This window comes from Pteropus alecto, unplaced genomic scaffold (assembly GCF_000325575.1).
Source record: "Pteropus alecto unplaced genomic scaffold, ASM32557v1 scaffold7, whole genome shotgun sequence".
In the NCBI taxonomy this organism is placed as follows: domain Eukaryota; kingdom Metazoa; phylum Chordata; class Mammalia; order Chiroptera; family Pteropodidae; genus Pteropus; species Pteropus alecto.
The window spans coordinates 59,618,634-59,631,195 of NW_006494614.1; the positions used below are offsets into that span (position 1 = coordinate 59,618,634).

At 47.5% G+C, this 12,562-nt stretch overlaps 1 protein-coding gene across 1 annotated transcript in view; it reads right to left on the reverse strand.

The window, feature by feature from the left end:
• Positions 1-6,117: 6,117 nt before the first annotated feature.
• Positions 6,118-12,562, reverse strand: part of COTL1 (coactosin like F-actin binding protein 1) — a 39,126-nt gene continuing 32,681 nt past the window's right edge. Inside the window, exon 4 of the mRNA XM_006926724.3 lies at positions 6,118-7,450. Coding sequence (XP_006926786.1) covers positions 7,340-7,450 — 111 coding nt within the window. The 3' untranslated portion in view covers positions 6,118-7,339. The remainder of the gene's footprint in view (positions 7,451-12,562) is intronic.

Below are 12,562 nucleotides of genomic sequence, written 5' to 3' on the forward strand. Positions count from 1 at the left end.
TCACCACTCACTCATGGCAGTGCATGTAATTTTGTTCATCATCCCGTTTGAAAGGTTAGCTCTGGTGTTCTCATTCTGTAATCACTACCGTTTTACAGGTTGCCTTTTACACCACCTTTGTGCTTTGGGATTTATCGGAAGAATCGCGGTCTGTCTTGCCTGAGCCTGCCATCTAGGGCTTTGCGTATCCTCAGCAGTGACATCAGACACGGGAACTGCCTGGGGTGAGCCAATGCGGGAAGCACATGTCGAAGTCTGTACTAGTTCTCTTAGATTTACCAGAAATAACCCGTGGCAGACTATTAGCCCTCCATTCAGTGGGGCTTCTTTTCTCTTTTACACTCCCCTCCTCCCGCCACTGCAGAAGCAGCTCCCCAAAACCAGAGATGGAGATGGGCTGCCCACTCTAGACCCCAGGCACAGGTAGACAAAACAGGCCCCTCGCCAGGCTCACACTGCAGGAGGTGTCCCCTTCCCAACAGGATCTGCAAGTCTCAGCAGGCTGAGTTTTCCTGGAGCCCCAGACTCCCTGGTGTGGCCCTTGGCCTGCCCCACCTGCCCCACCCAGAGAGAGCCAAGGCCCCATTCCTGCCCCAGCCCTGGACCACGCTCCTGCCTCCTCATGGTATCTTCAGACTCCTCCAGAGACAGGTAAAAGAAAGAAGTAAGTAGTCAGAGTAATGGGTTCAAGCCCCTGAAGGTGGAGGAGCTAGATAGGTGCATGAGACAGGTAGACAGGTACACAAGATACACACCTTCCTTCCAGGGGCAGGACTGCGGGGTAGAGGTAGAGATGGGAGCACCCCCCAATCCCAGCACCCTCCCCATGCCTTCACCCCACCTTACCCCACCCCTGCCTCTTCTCCCAGGTCAGCACAGAACAGGCCTGATCCTGGTCTGAGCAGGTTTGGGTCGTGTGTGCAGCTTGGAGAGTGGGGCAGGGCCCCTCCTTCTCCAGTGAAGCCCGCTCACCGATTGTTTACTGAGCACTTATGTGCCGTGCACTGGGGACACATCGCTGCCCTGGAGAGGTTCACAGTTAGTGGAGGAAGGGAGAAGCAAACGAGGGAGGGAAGTTTCCTGGGGCTTCTGTCCAAATGACCAACTTGGGGGTTTGTGCTGAAAACAACAAAAATGTGTGGTCTGGAATAAAAACGTGTCCTATGATGAGTAATCTCAAAGAGTGATCTGATCATAAATTCCTAACTGGGCAAGTCATGGTGGGTAGTTATGCCTCAGGCATATAACTTTCTTAGCAAAAAGTTTTAAGCCAGCCCTATCCATTGTTCTTGTGTGTCTAGGTTGACACACCTTTGAAATACCAGAAGTAGTACCCCTAGAAGGGAGTATTAACCCTCAAGAGAGCCCATAATCATGTTAACTGTCCTATAATCCGATCCCTGCCTTGCTTTCTCCAATCTTCCTTACATCCCCTCCTTAATTTCACGTGCATAAAAACGGCTACAAAACTATTAATTCTCTGGAGCATCTGAGATCTTGCTCTCCAGCACATGTCGTCAATTTGGCTCAAATAAACTGTGATAAAAATTCTCTACAGGTTTGGACGTTTCTTAAGTCAATAAATGTGTTCTCTGGAGGCCAGACATCTGACCTGTTGGCTGGGCCAAGCTTCCTCCAGAAATTGGAGGGTCTAGGGAGGATCCCACCTGCCTCTTTCAGCTCCTGGTGGCTCCAGGCATCCCTTGGCTTGTGGCTGCATCACTCCGTCTCTGCCTTCACGTGGCTTTCTTCTCCATGTCTTGCTGTCTCAAGTCTCTTTTGCTTTCTTTTATAAGGGACGTCTGTCATAGAAGTCAGGGCCCACCCTAAATCCAGGAAGAGCTCATCTGGAGATCCTTAACTTAATCACATCTACAAAATTATCTAAAATAATTACATCATTTTCAAATAAGGACACATGTACGGGACTGGGGCATGGACATATTTTTTGGGAACCACCAATCGGCCCACTACATGGGGTATGGGGGACCTTCTAGAAGAAGTAGGTCAGAGCAGAGAGCAGTGTCTCTCTAGAGGGAGGAGTGGGGCCTTCAGGAAAGTGAAGGAAGGATGGCCAGATCAGAGGTCCAGGGGAGAAGTGGATCGAGTCCTGGCTAGAGAGACAAACAAGACCCCCCAGGCTTCTTTGGGAAATTTAAACTTGATCACAGAGCCATGAAGAGCTCCTGGGGTTCAAGGGCTGATATGGAGCTGCAGTTTGGGGAGCGAAATTCTCTTCTAAATTTAGGATGACCTGTGATGGGCAAAGAAAAGCTCAAAATGAAAGCCTAATCTTAAAAAGAAATAAGCTCCAAAAATGTTTTTCTCTTAGTTTCACGACTTATTAATTTACATTTAAACAAAAACAGAGTGTTGCAGGCCCCCAGGCTGTCCAGCTCCTGGGCTGCTCCAGGCTGGGAGGAATATGAGAGCTAAAAGCAATGGCAGGGTGATGGTCAAGTTTACGCGAGCACTGGTTACCCTTCCAGTCACGAGTGAGCACTGACATGACAGGGTTCTTCTACTGGACTCTTCGAGGCGTCCTGCAGCCCAAACACCTCAGCCTTGTCTCATTCTGTCTCCTGAGGCTGAAACTGCCCCTGAGGTTTTTTTAGGTGGGTGAAGGGGTGAACCTATGACCTATATCCACTCACAGCGTGCCTGGGTTCAAATCCTGCCTTAGCCACTTATTGGGCGGACTGGATTTCTGTTCATAAATACTTGGCAATATATCCCTGCCCCACTAAACTTCAGCCTGGCCACATGACTTACCCTAGCCACTCAGAAAGGTCACGCAGCCTGTTAGTGGCAGAGCTGGGACTTGAATGCTTCCTTATCGCCCTGTGCTGGCTCCCAGTACCAGCCTCCCAACTCCATCAGGGGATCTGAGCCTCATCCAGGAGTCTACCTGCTCTGGCAAAACATACCCCAGAGGCATTTGTGTTCTCAATGAGCAGACTGCCAAACCCAGAGCCATATAGTGGGTCCCTGGGAGGTGGCACTGACAAGCAGGGGTAGAAGGATCCAAATGCTCCATCACTGCCTTGGTTTTAGGCCAGAAGGTACTCACATGGCCCAGCCCTTCCCCAGAACGAGGATGGCCTCCTAGGACTACGAAGAGAGTAGCCATCATATTAAGATAACATCGTGCTAAGTAATTTGCGCAGCTCATTTCGTTTAGTGCTCATGTAAATACATGAGGTAAGGCTGTGGTCTGAATGTGTACATCCACCCACATTCACATGTTGGAACCCTAACCCCCAATGTGATGGCGTTAGGAAGTGATCAGGTATATGAGGGTCGAGCCCTCCCAAATGGGATTAGTGCCCATACAAAGGAGACCTCGCAGAGCTCCCTTGCCCTTTCCATGTGATGTCACCATAATAAGAAATCTGGGACCCAGGAGAGGGCCCACCCCTGACCATGCTGACACCCTGATCTTGGACTTCCAGCTTCCAGAACTATATGAAATAAATTTCTGCTGTTTATAAGTCACCTGGTCTATGATAGTTTGTGATAGCAGCCACATGGGTGAAGACAGGGAAGTACTGTTGTCACGGCCCATTGTTTACAGAAGAGGACACTGAGGCTCAGACCACCTGACTTGACCTGCATGCTGAGCTGTCTTCGATGAGTCATCTCCTTGCAGCTGACCTTTTTTGGTTCTTGTTTTTACCTCTCTCTGTGACTTACTGAGAAACTGGGAACAGGAAGCATCAGGGAGACTGTCATGAGGGCAACCCATCCTGAAGGCGGGGACGGCAGGAGGCCTTTCCCACCAGGGCAGCACCTGGGGCTGGGACCCCTCCCCCTTCCAGCCTCACAGAGACCGCTGGAGAATAAACCATAGTGTGAGGGCTGGGCAAAGTTGAGAAACAGCCGCTTCCCCAGGGATCAATCAGCTAGGAGCAGCCGCCTCCCAGAGGACACAGGAATACCTGCCGCAATTACTGGCTTGATTTACTGTAGAGCTCCTCCGCCCCACCCCCACCCCCTGGCAAGTCTCCTGAGCATGAGGGTCCCCCATGCCTCACACAATGCCTGGTCACAGCAGGTGTAGTGCTTTGAAAAGGTCACATGCATCTTGGCATTCCTCCCATGGAGAGGTGGAGTCAATGTCCCCCTCCCTTGAATTTGGGGGCTCATGACCACTTCCCCCAGTGGAGTGCCATGTGACTTCTGAGGCTTGGTCAGAAAAGGCCATGCAGTCTCTCCCTGTCCTCCAGGATGCTTGCTCTGGGAGTAGCTAGCTACCATATAAGTCCACAACCCTGTCCCATGTGCAGGAGAAGCCACGTCAGGTGCTCCTGTCCGCAGCCCAGCTGACCTCCCAGATGACCACAGCATCATGAGACGGCCTGCCACTTGAAGGGGCGAGCTTGGACATCCAGCCCAGTCAATCTGAATGCACCAAATGAGAGACCCCTGCTTGGGAGAACTGCCCGGCTGAGCCCCTCCTAAATTCCCGTCCCACAAAATTAAGGGCAAAATAAAATGGTGGTGTTTTTGCACCATTCGATTTTGGAGAATGTGGAAAAGCTGTTGAATGACCAATGAATAAAGTAAGTCAGAGTGTGTCTGAGCAAGGAGACTGAAGTATCAAGCTCTATCTCCAATCCCTGCTAGGGCCCGATGGAGGCCAGGTCTGGGCAGTCCAGGCCTTGGGCAGGCACAGGAACAGGTGGAGGCAGGTCCAGGCAACATTACCGGACACCTAGCAGGTGCTAGGAGCAGGGGATAAAGAAATGATCAAGGCAAGGCCTCTCTCTGCCCTCGAAGACCTCATGATTCCATCCGACGCCCTGTGAAATCCCAGCTAAGCCCTGAGCCGCAGCTTTCCTCAAAACCAAGCTCCCGGACACGCAAACCCAGTTCCACCCTCCTCCTCTTCCCCTCAGCAAACATTTGTCCAAGGTCCCCTTGTCCCTCCACCCCCCTTGCCTGCTTCGCTCCTCTTCTCCTTCCCTTCTCAGGTGTCACCTCCTCAGGAAAGCCCTCCCTGATGTCTTTGACCAGGCCTAGTCCTTTTGTAATTTTCTCATAGGATTTGGCTTTTGTTCCAGAGGGGGGCTTATCCTTATCTGTAATTGTCCCAAGTTCTCTGACCATAGCAAAAAGAATGCCAGTAAGTCAAACACCCTCTGTTCTAGACGTAGGAAAAAATTGGGCACGCAGAGCTAATAAGACCTAGTGGCAGGCATGTTGTAATGAGAACTGAGCTCCTACCAGATACCCTCAGAATAGCGCCGCTCCTTAAGCCTTCCTACCTATTTATTACAATAGGTAATATTGTTGATAATTTTGCAGATGAGGAAACTGAGGCCCAGAGAGGTTAACTAACTTGCCTAAAGCCACATAGCTGTGAGTAGAAGAGCAGGTATTAGAACATAGATGTGGCTGGTGTGGGCCATGGGTCAACCTTCATCCCTGTGCTGTTGTGGGGTAGCGTAAGCGTGACCTTGCACACCCCTGGCAGGATTCCTTCCTGTTCTGACTTTAATTTCTCTCCCCACGCCCTACCTCCCTACCCCACACTCAGCTCCTCCAAATCCAGTTGTCTGTACGTCTGAAACACCTCTGACCTGATTCTGAATTCCTACCAGGCCTGGTATGCTGAAAGTCCAGTTTTTAAGCTCTAGGACAACCTCGGAGAGAATGTCACAGCCCAGCTGAGGAGGGCGCAGCCTCTCAGCTGTTCCTGAAAAGACAGAGGGAAGGCCTCTAACCGTTGGGGGAATATTGCAATCCTGCTATCACGTCCCTCTTTCCAATCCAGGGCCTTTCCACTACCCCCAGAAGCCACAGCGATAGCTTCAGGCTATCAGGAGACCTAGGTTCAAGGCATCAGGAGACCTAGGTTCTAATCCCAGCTCTGCCTCTTTCTAGCTGTGTGGCCTCAGAGGACTCACACTCTCTCTCTGAACGGCAGTTTCCAGAAAATGGGGACACAAACAGCAACTATTTCTTAAGGTGGTTATTAAAATTTAAATAAGGTTCTCAATATGAAGTGCCTAGCCTTCAGTAGCTCTATAAATGCCTATTAAATTTGAAGATGACAATGGTCTTTGATTTTACAGTAAAGAAGCTTTATAAGACAAATCAGACATACCTGTTTTTTGAAAAACAAAAAAACATTTATTTCTGTAAACTGTTTGAGTGCAGATGTTCTTCACAACCGCAATACAGCACAGATTTTCTCCCCCCAAATGAAATGAACAAGGAAAAAAAAAGAAAAAGAACTATAAAATATGCTCATGAAGAACCAAGCCAATCTCATCTTTCTTTGAAAAAAGAAAATCCTTTTGAATGTGTGGTATAGATGTAAGATTAAAACCACAGATGTCCTGGTCCCCCTGAGGCTGGGGCTCCACTCCACACACAGCTAAGGTGGCAGAGCAGGCCTTCTGGCCCATGCTGTCCTTGCCGTTGGCAGAGGACCTTCCCGAAAGTAAGGAATCAGTTCCCAGTTCTATCTAAATTCCCATTTCGCACCCCAGGCCTCTCTCCCTAATGTCCTTGTCACTTTGGGAGCCTCTGACGTTAACCCCGAAAGACTCCTCCTGTCAAATCTGGACTCAGACCTTTGCCCCCACTCCATGTCCTAAGGAGACTTCACTCGAAAGGATGGGAATGGGCCATTTTGGACCATGTGGCAAAGCTCCTGCCAGACAACTTTTAAGGCAAATTTTCTCTCTTCTCCTTTGGTCTGAGTCAGGCCTAAACTTCTCACCACCGAGCACCGTCTCTGTCAGACATGTAGCTTAGGCAACTTTGAAAGGGGTGGGTGAGGGACCCTGGAGCACATTCTAGGAGGTCTGAGCCTGACGAATGCGGTGAACGTGTGTGCTTATGAAGGCCGCCGCTGATGGCGCATCTCTGGGCGCAGGTGCCTCCTCCGCTGTAAGCAGGCGGGGGCGCCAGAGAAAACCAGGGTGGCGGCGCACCCGGGCTCCGGAAGCAGCGTGAGGTCATGGTGAGGTCATGGTGGAGGAGGCCAGGCAGGCCGAGAGAAATGCCAGGGCAAGGGTCACCACAGGAGGCGCCTCACATCTGAGGATGTGCATGGCCTTGGCATCAAAATGATTTTTCTTCAGAAAAAGGGGGACAAAAGAAAAAGAAGATAAAAGAAAGATGTTCCATGAGCTTCGGGAGATAAGCTATTACGGGGGCTCACAAGGGAAGCGGGGAAGGGGAGTTGGGTTGCAGACAGGGTGGCGGGCGTTGCCTCTCACTGCGTCTCCTCTCCCTGGTGGGCTGGTGGGCTGGTAGCTGAGGCCGATGTCCCCTCCCCCGGGGAGCAGGCAGATGACTTTGGTAAGGGGCAGGGGGAGGGCTGGGGTTACTCCGTCTGGGCATCGTAATTGGCTCCCCCCGCCTTCTTGAGCTCGCTCTTGATGAAATCCTCTGCCAGCTCCTTTCGATCACTGATCACAAACTCTTTAGCGAAATTCTGCAGGAACAAAATAAAACACAGAGTTCTCGGTAAGAAGGAACAGGATCTCAGCATTGCTCAGGCAACACATCAGGAAGTCCTGGCACCTTAAATACTAAGGAATGATCAAAATAAAAATTTGGTGGCAGAGTGCTTTGGCAAACATGACTAGAGATCAGAAAATGGATACAGTCAAGGTACTGTATAGTCCTAAGACTATGGAGATAAGCCAAGGTCAGATGTGGGTTTGAATTCCGGCCCTGTCATTTTCTGGCTGTGTTACCTTGGGTAAGTTCCTTCGACATTCTGTGACTCAATTTCCTCATCAGTGAAAAGCTATCTCGTCAGGAGAATAGTAAGAGATGAGGTTCAGAAGGCAGGTTGGTGTGATGGTACATGTTTAACATCAGCTTCTCAAAACAAAATAGAGAAGAAAGGGAGAAGCCCTGATTTGTAGCTTTTGCCGATTTCTATGGTGCAAATATTCCCACAGTGGTTGATTTCAAGCTACCAACGTGATGTCCCTTTATGTGGAGTTGGGACGACATACATGACTGACTCTCTCATAAGCTGGTACGGCTAGGTTCAGGTACCCCAGGTCCTGACAGTGCAGGGCTTCCAGTCCCAGGCCTGAGTGGTCAGTCTGGGCACTGAATGCACAGAGAAAGTACTGAGCTCTCCAGCTGTACAGTTACTAGAGAGCAGGAGGTTCGTTTACATTCATTCAATGCAATGGGGCCATAGTGATATGCTAAATGCAGTCACTGTCCCCTCTTGGAGTACCCAAGATTCAACCACAAAATCCCACAGGCCTGGCACACATGAGGCACTCAGTATATACTTGTGGCATGGATGAGTGAAGCAAGTGATCTGGCTTATCAGATAACTCCAAGCCTGAGAAATCAAGTTATTTTATTCATTTTTTTGGAGGGGGGTCTCAATCAGAAGGACTTGGGCCCTCAACCTATTTTAATATGTGGATCAGAAGACTTCAATAAAAAAAGAAAAATTTCAGGATGGTGACAAGAATACAGGGAAACTTACCAAAATACAAATAAGGTCTGAAAGCCAGAAAATCAACTACATCATCATCATCATCATCATCATCATCATCATCATCATCATAATAAAGTCCACAAGGAAATAACGTAAAAATTTACCAACATTTATTGTAAACCTATGTGTACCAGATACTGCCACACATTGGCAAACTTAATTCTTAAAATTCTTTAATATGGCCCAGCAAGTCTACTTCTAGAGCTCTAATCAAGAGAAATGAAAGCATACATCTGCACAAACACTTGTACACAAATATTCCTAGCAGCATTATTCACAGGAGCCAAAAAAGTGGAAATAACCCAAAGGTCCATCAACAGATGAATAGATAAGTAAAATATGATCTGTCCACATAATGGAATATTATTCAGCTATAAAAAGGAATGAAGTACTGATTCATGCTACAATATGGATAAGCCTCAAAAACATTATGCTAAATGAAAGAAGCCAGATGTGAAAGACCATACTGTATAACTCCATTTACACAAAATGTCCAAAAAAACAAATCCACAGAGACAGATTAGTGGTCGCCCGGGACTGGAGGGGGAATAGGGAGTGACTGTCAATGGGTCGGGGGTTTTCTGGGGTTATGAAAATGTTTTAGAACTAGATAGAGGTGGTGGTTTCACCACATTGTCAATGTACTAAATATCAATAAATTGTATATTTAAAATGTATATTTAATTTTATGTCATGTGAGTTTCACTTCCATTAAAACACACATACACACGCAAATACAAAAAAAAGGTCACCCTATTCCAAGAATGACAAAATCAGGAGAACACTCAAGGTCAAGTTTTACAGTATAAACACAAGCCATTTGCCATGTCAAGCAACTAAGAATATGAACAGAGAGGGGGGAAGAGGGAGGTTAATATTTATCAAACAACTAGTTATGTGCCAGGTACTGCCTCACACATTTTCTCATTTAATCTTCCCGCAGTATATTAACTTTTTTATTTATGATAAGACCCACGAGTTGGGCTTGGAGAGATTGTGTAAGTCGCCCAGAATGACTAAACATTCTTTCTATTCCCATTCTGCCACACTGTGCTGCTCAGTGTCTGTGTATGTCATCAGTACAAGTGAACACAAGCTGGATGTAGGCGTGAAAAAGGAGAACTGAGAATGAATGTGTTTCTCAACCCGAGCCCCAGTGGCATGGGGGAGGGGTGGAGCGCAGACGCAGGAGGAGGAAGCCAGCAGTTCAAGGTGCCTATAGAAGGAAGTCCAAAGTCTCTCTGCTTCGTGATAGCTATATATGGCAATCTAAAGCAATAAGAACACTCCTGTTTGTGTCCGTTAGTTATTAGATTTAGATTAAGAAAAAGTAAGTTTGATAAAGGCTAAGAAATCTACTGTGAAACTCTACATGGAGCTGTGCCCAATCCCATCTAAAATCACGAGTATATGGGAAATCGAATTATGGCTAAAATAAGGAACAAAACAGAATAGCAGAATCCAATAAAGATATAACAATAAATGTGAATGAACAAAATTACCTTTAAAAAAGGCTATGCCTCTAACTACAAAAAAAAAAAGAAAGCAAACCTAAACCCTAGTCTACAGACCAAAGACATGTTTAAAACCAAAAGATTAAAAAAATATTATTCTATTAAACAAAAGAACAAAAGTATATAGAAAAACATCCTCACCCGCCCCCACTATGGAGACCAGCACCTGCCCTCCAGAGGCCCAAAGGGGCAAGCAGGAGGTGACGGCCATGTGGAGGTGGCCCCAGCAAGCCTCGCAGGCCTCCCTACATCAGGATGCTCATGCACCCCCAGAGGCTTCAAAGGTGAGTCTATTCTTCTCATCAGGATCTCATGGTGTGGACTCTAAAAAAGTCCCCAAAAGTTCTGAGTCAACCCAAAACCCAACTGAAAAGCACCGAGATCTCCTCCAGTCCTTCTTCCACATTAGGTCTTGCAAAGCCGGTACATACTGTACATGTACGGCACATAGCAGTACCACGGGCCAAACCTCAAGTGCACAGCAGCCACAGGAGGCCGGTGACAGCACAGCTCTAGAAAGAACAGGAGAGAGAATGCAAAAATACTGTACACAGTCACAGTGAATCATTAATTATAAAACTTTAGAGCGGATCTCAGTGGGGGAGGGAGAGCCTCTCAGTGGCTGGAAATGTTCCAGGTCTTGATCAGAGTGGTGGTTTTATGAGTGTGTACAAAAATTCAAAAAATCGAAATTCAAAAATGTATCAAGCTGTAAACATAAGATTTGTGAGTTTTCTTCTATTTAAATTATACCTTGGTTAACAAAAAAAAAAGGAGGTGGGGGGAATGGAGCTGAAAGGCAAAGAGCATTTGAATCCCTGACATTCACCCTTCTCATTTGATAGAGAAGCAGCAAGAGACTCAGAGAGGGGGAGTGATGTGCCTCAGGGCACACAGCAGCCTCATGGCAGGGGCCCAGGGGGCAGATCCTGCTCTTGGTCTCTCTTGTACCTTCTCTTTCCTCAGGCCACTTCGTGGGCTGCTCCAGACTGCCCAGCCTTCCCATGTCAGCATATCATACCCTCAAGACTGCCTGAGACAAACGTCAAACATTCGTAAGCAAAATGTGCCTGTCTGGGGACACTGTCACCTGTGGTTCTGGAAAGATCTTCTTTGTCATGTCCGGAAATACTGTGTCCCTGGCTAATAACTTCCAGACAGGGTCTCTCCCTTTTCCGCCATGGCAGGACTTTTCAAAGGCAGAAGCCCCACCCAGCTAAAAATGACTCCAATATGGTTTGGAAATAGACACCAACCAAGTTCAGGATACGTTTTGTCCCTGTGACTTTTCTCAAGTGCACATATGCTCATGCTTCAAAGATGTAGGCGAGACATCAGTCTGCTCCTGAGGAAGGCAACTCCAGAGAAGGACTGGGGTTAGGAACCAGAGCTCTGTACATAGTTAAGACTCTATTTGCAAGGCTAGTTTTAAAAGAACATAATTATTTTCTAACCCTTGGTTTTAAATCATCTCATTTTTAAATGGCTCCCAATTGCCTAAGTTTAAACCCCAGCTTCAGTCCTAAAGCATGCTGGGAGGAAGTCTGGGCCAAATACAAATAGGGACAGTTGTCCATGTCCATCTCCAGCAGCCTGACCTTCTGCAGGGACTTACCCACCATGAGCCTCGGTCTCCTCATCCGCAAATGGCAACAATAAGAGGACCTACATCCTAGGGCTGTTGTAATGTGCAACTCATCGTCTCTGATGATGTGCAAAGGGCTTGGACACTCGATAAGTGTGCCTGGTGCAAACTTAAGTGCTCAAGGTTAATTACACAGTATTTTAAATGATCCTAGGTTAACCTTTATTCTCAAGAGAAGGACCGGGTTAGGAAACAGGACATATTTTGTAGAGTCAGAGATATAAAGAAATTTTCTGAAACACAGAGTGAAGGCACAGGGAGTGGCCGGTTCCTCTTCCTTCACCCACACTGATTTCCCCACCCCCACCATTTTTTTTTAAATTTTATATTAGTTTCAGGTATATAGTACAATGGTTAGACATTTATATAGTTTATAATGTGTCACCCCCACCAATTATTTTTTAATGACGGAAAGTCCAGGGAATTCCTCAGAATAACTAAGACAATGAACTGGCACCTCCTCGCCCTTGCGGACAGAAGATGATAAATCCAGCTGCACACCCGAAAGATAAGAACAGGGTCGGCCACGAAAGAGCAGTTGCGCAGAACTGTCGGGTCTTCTGCTTAGAACATGAGGTCTATGGTGGGTCACTAACCTACACAGAGGACAGGAATTAAATGAGTGGGGAGACTTTGACAGTTAACTTTATAATGTCAGCAATGCACATTTCTACAAAGTGGGACCAGGGAGGAGAGGCAACCTTCATTGTATCGAAAGATAATGCATGCCAACGCAATTTGTTCTTCCGGCAAACGCATGCTCGCTGAAGACCACACACTTTCCTAGGTCGTGGGAAGTCAAAATTCCAGTACTCTCTGTAAGAGTCTGAGAGCAGAAAAAGAGGACCAGAGGGCTCAAAGATGCCCCAAAGGAAACAGTCAATGGCTTTGGGCCCTGGTTTCCATCTCCGTGAA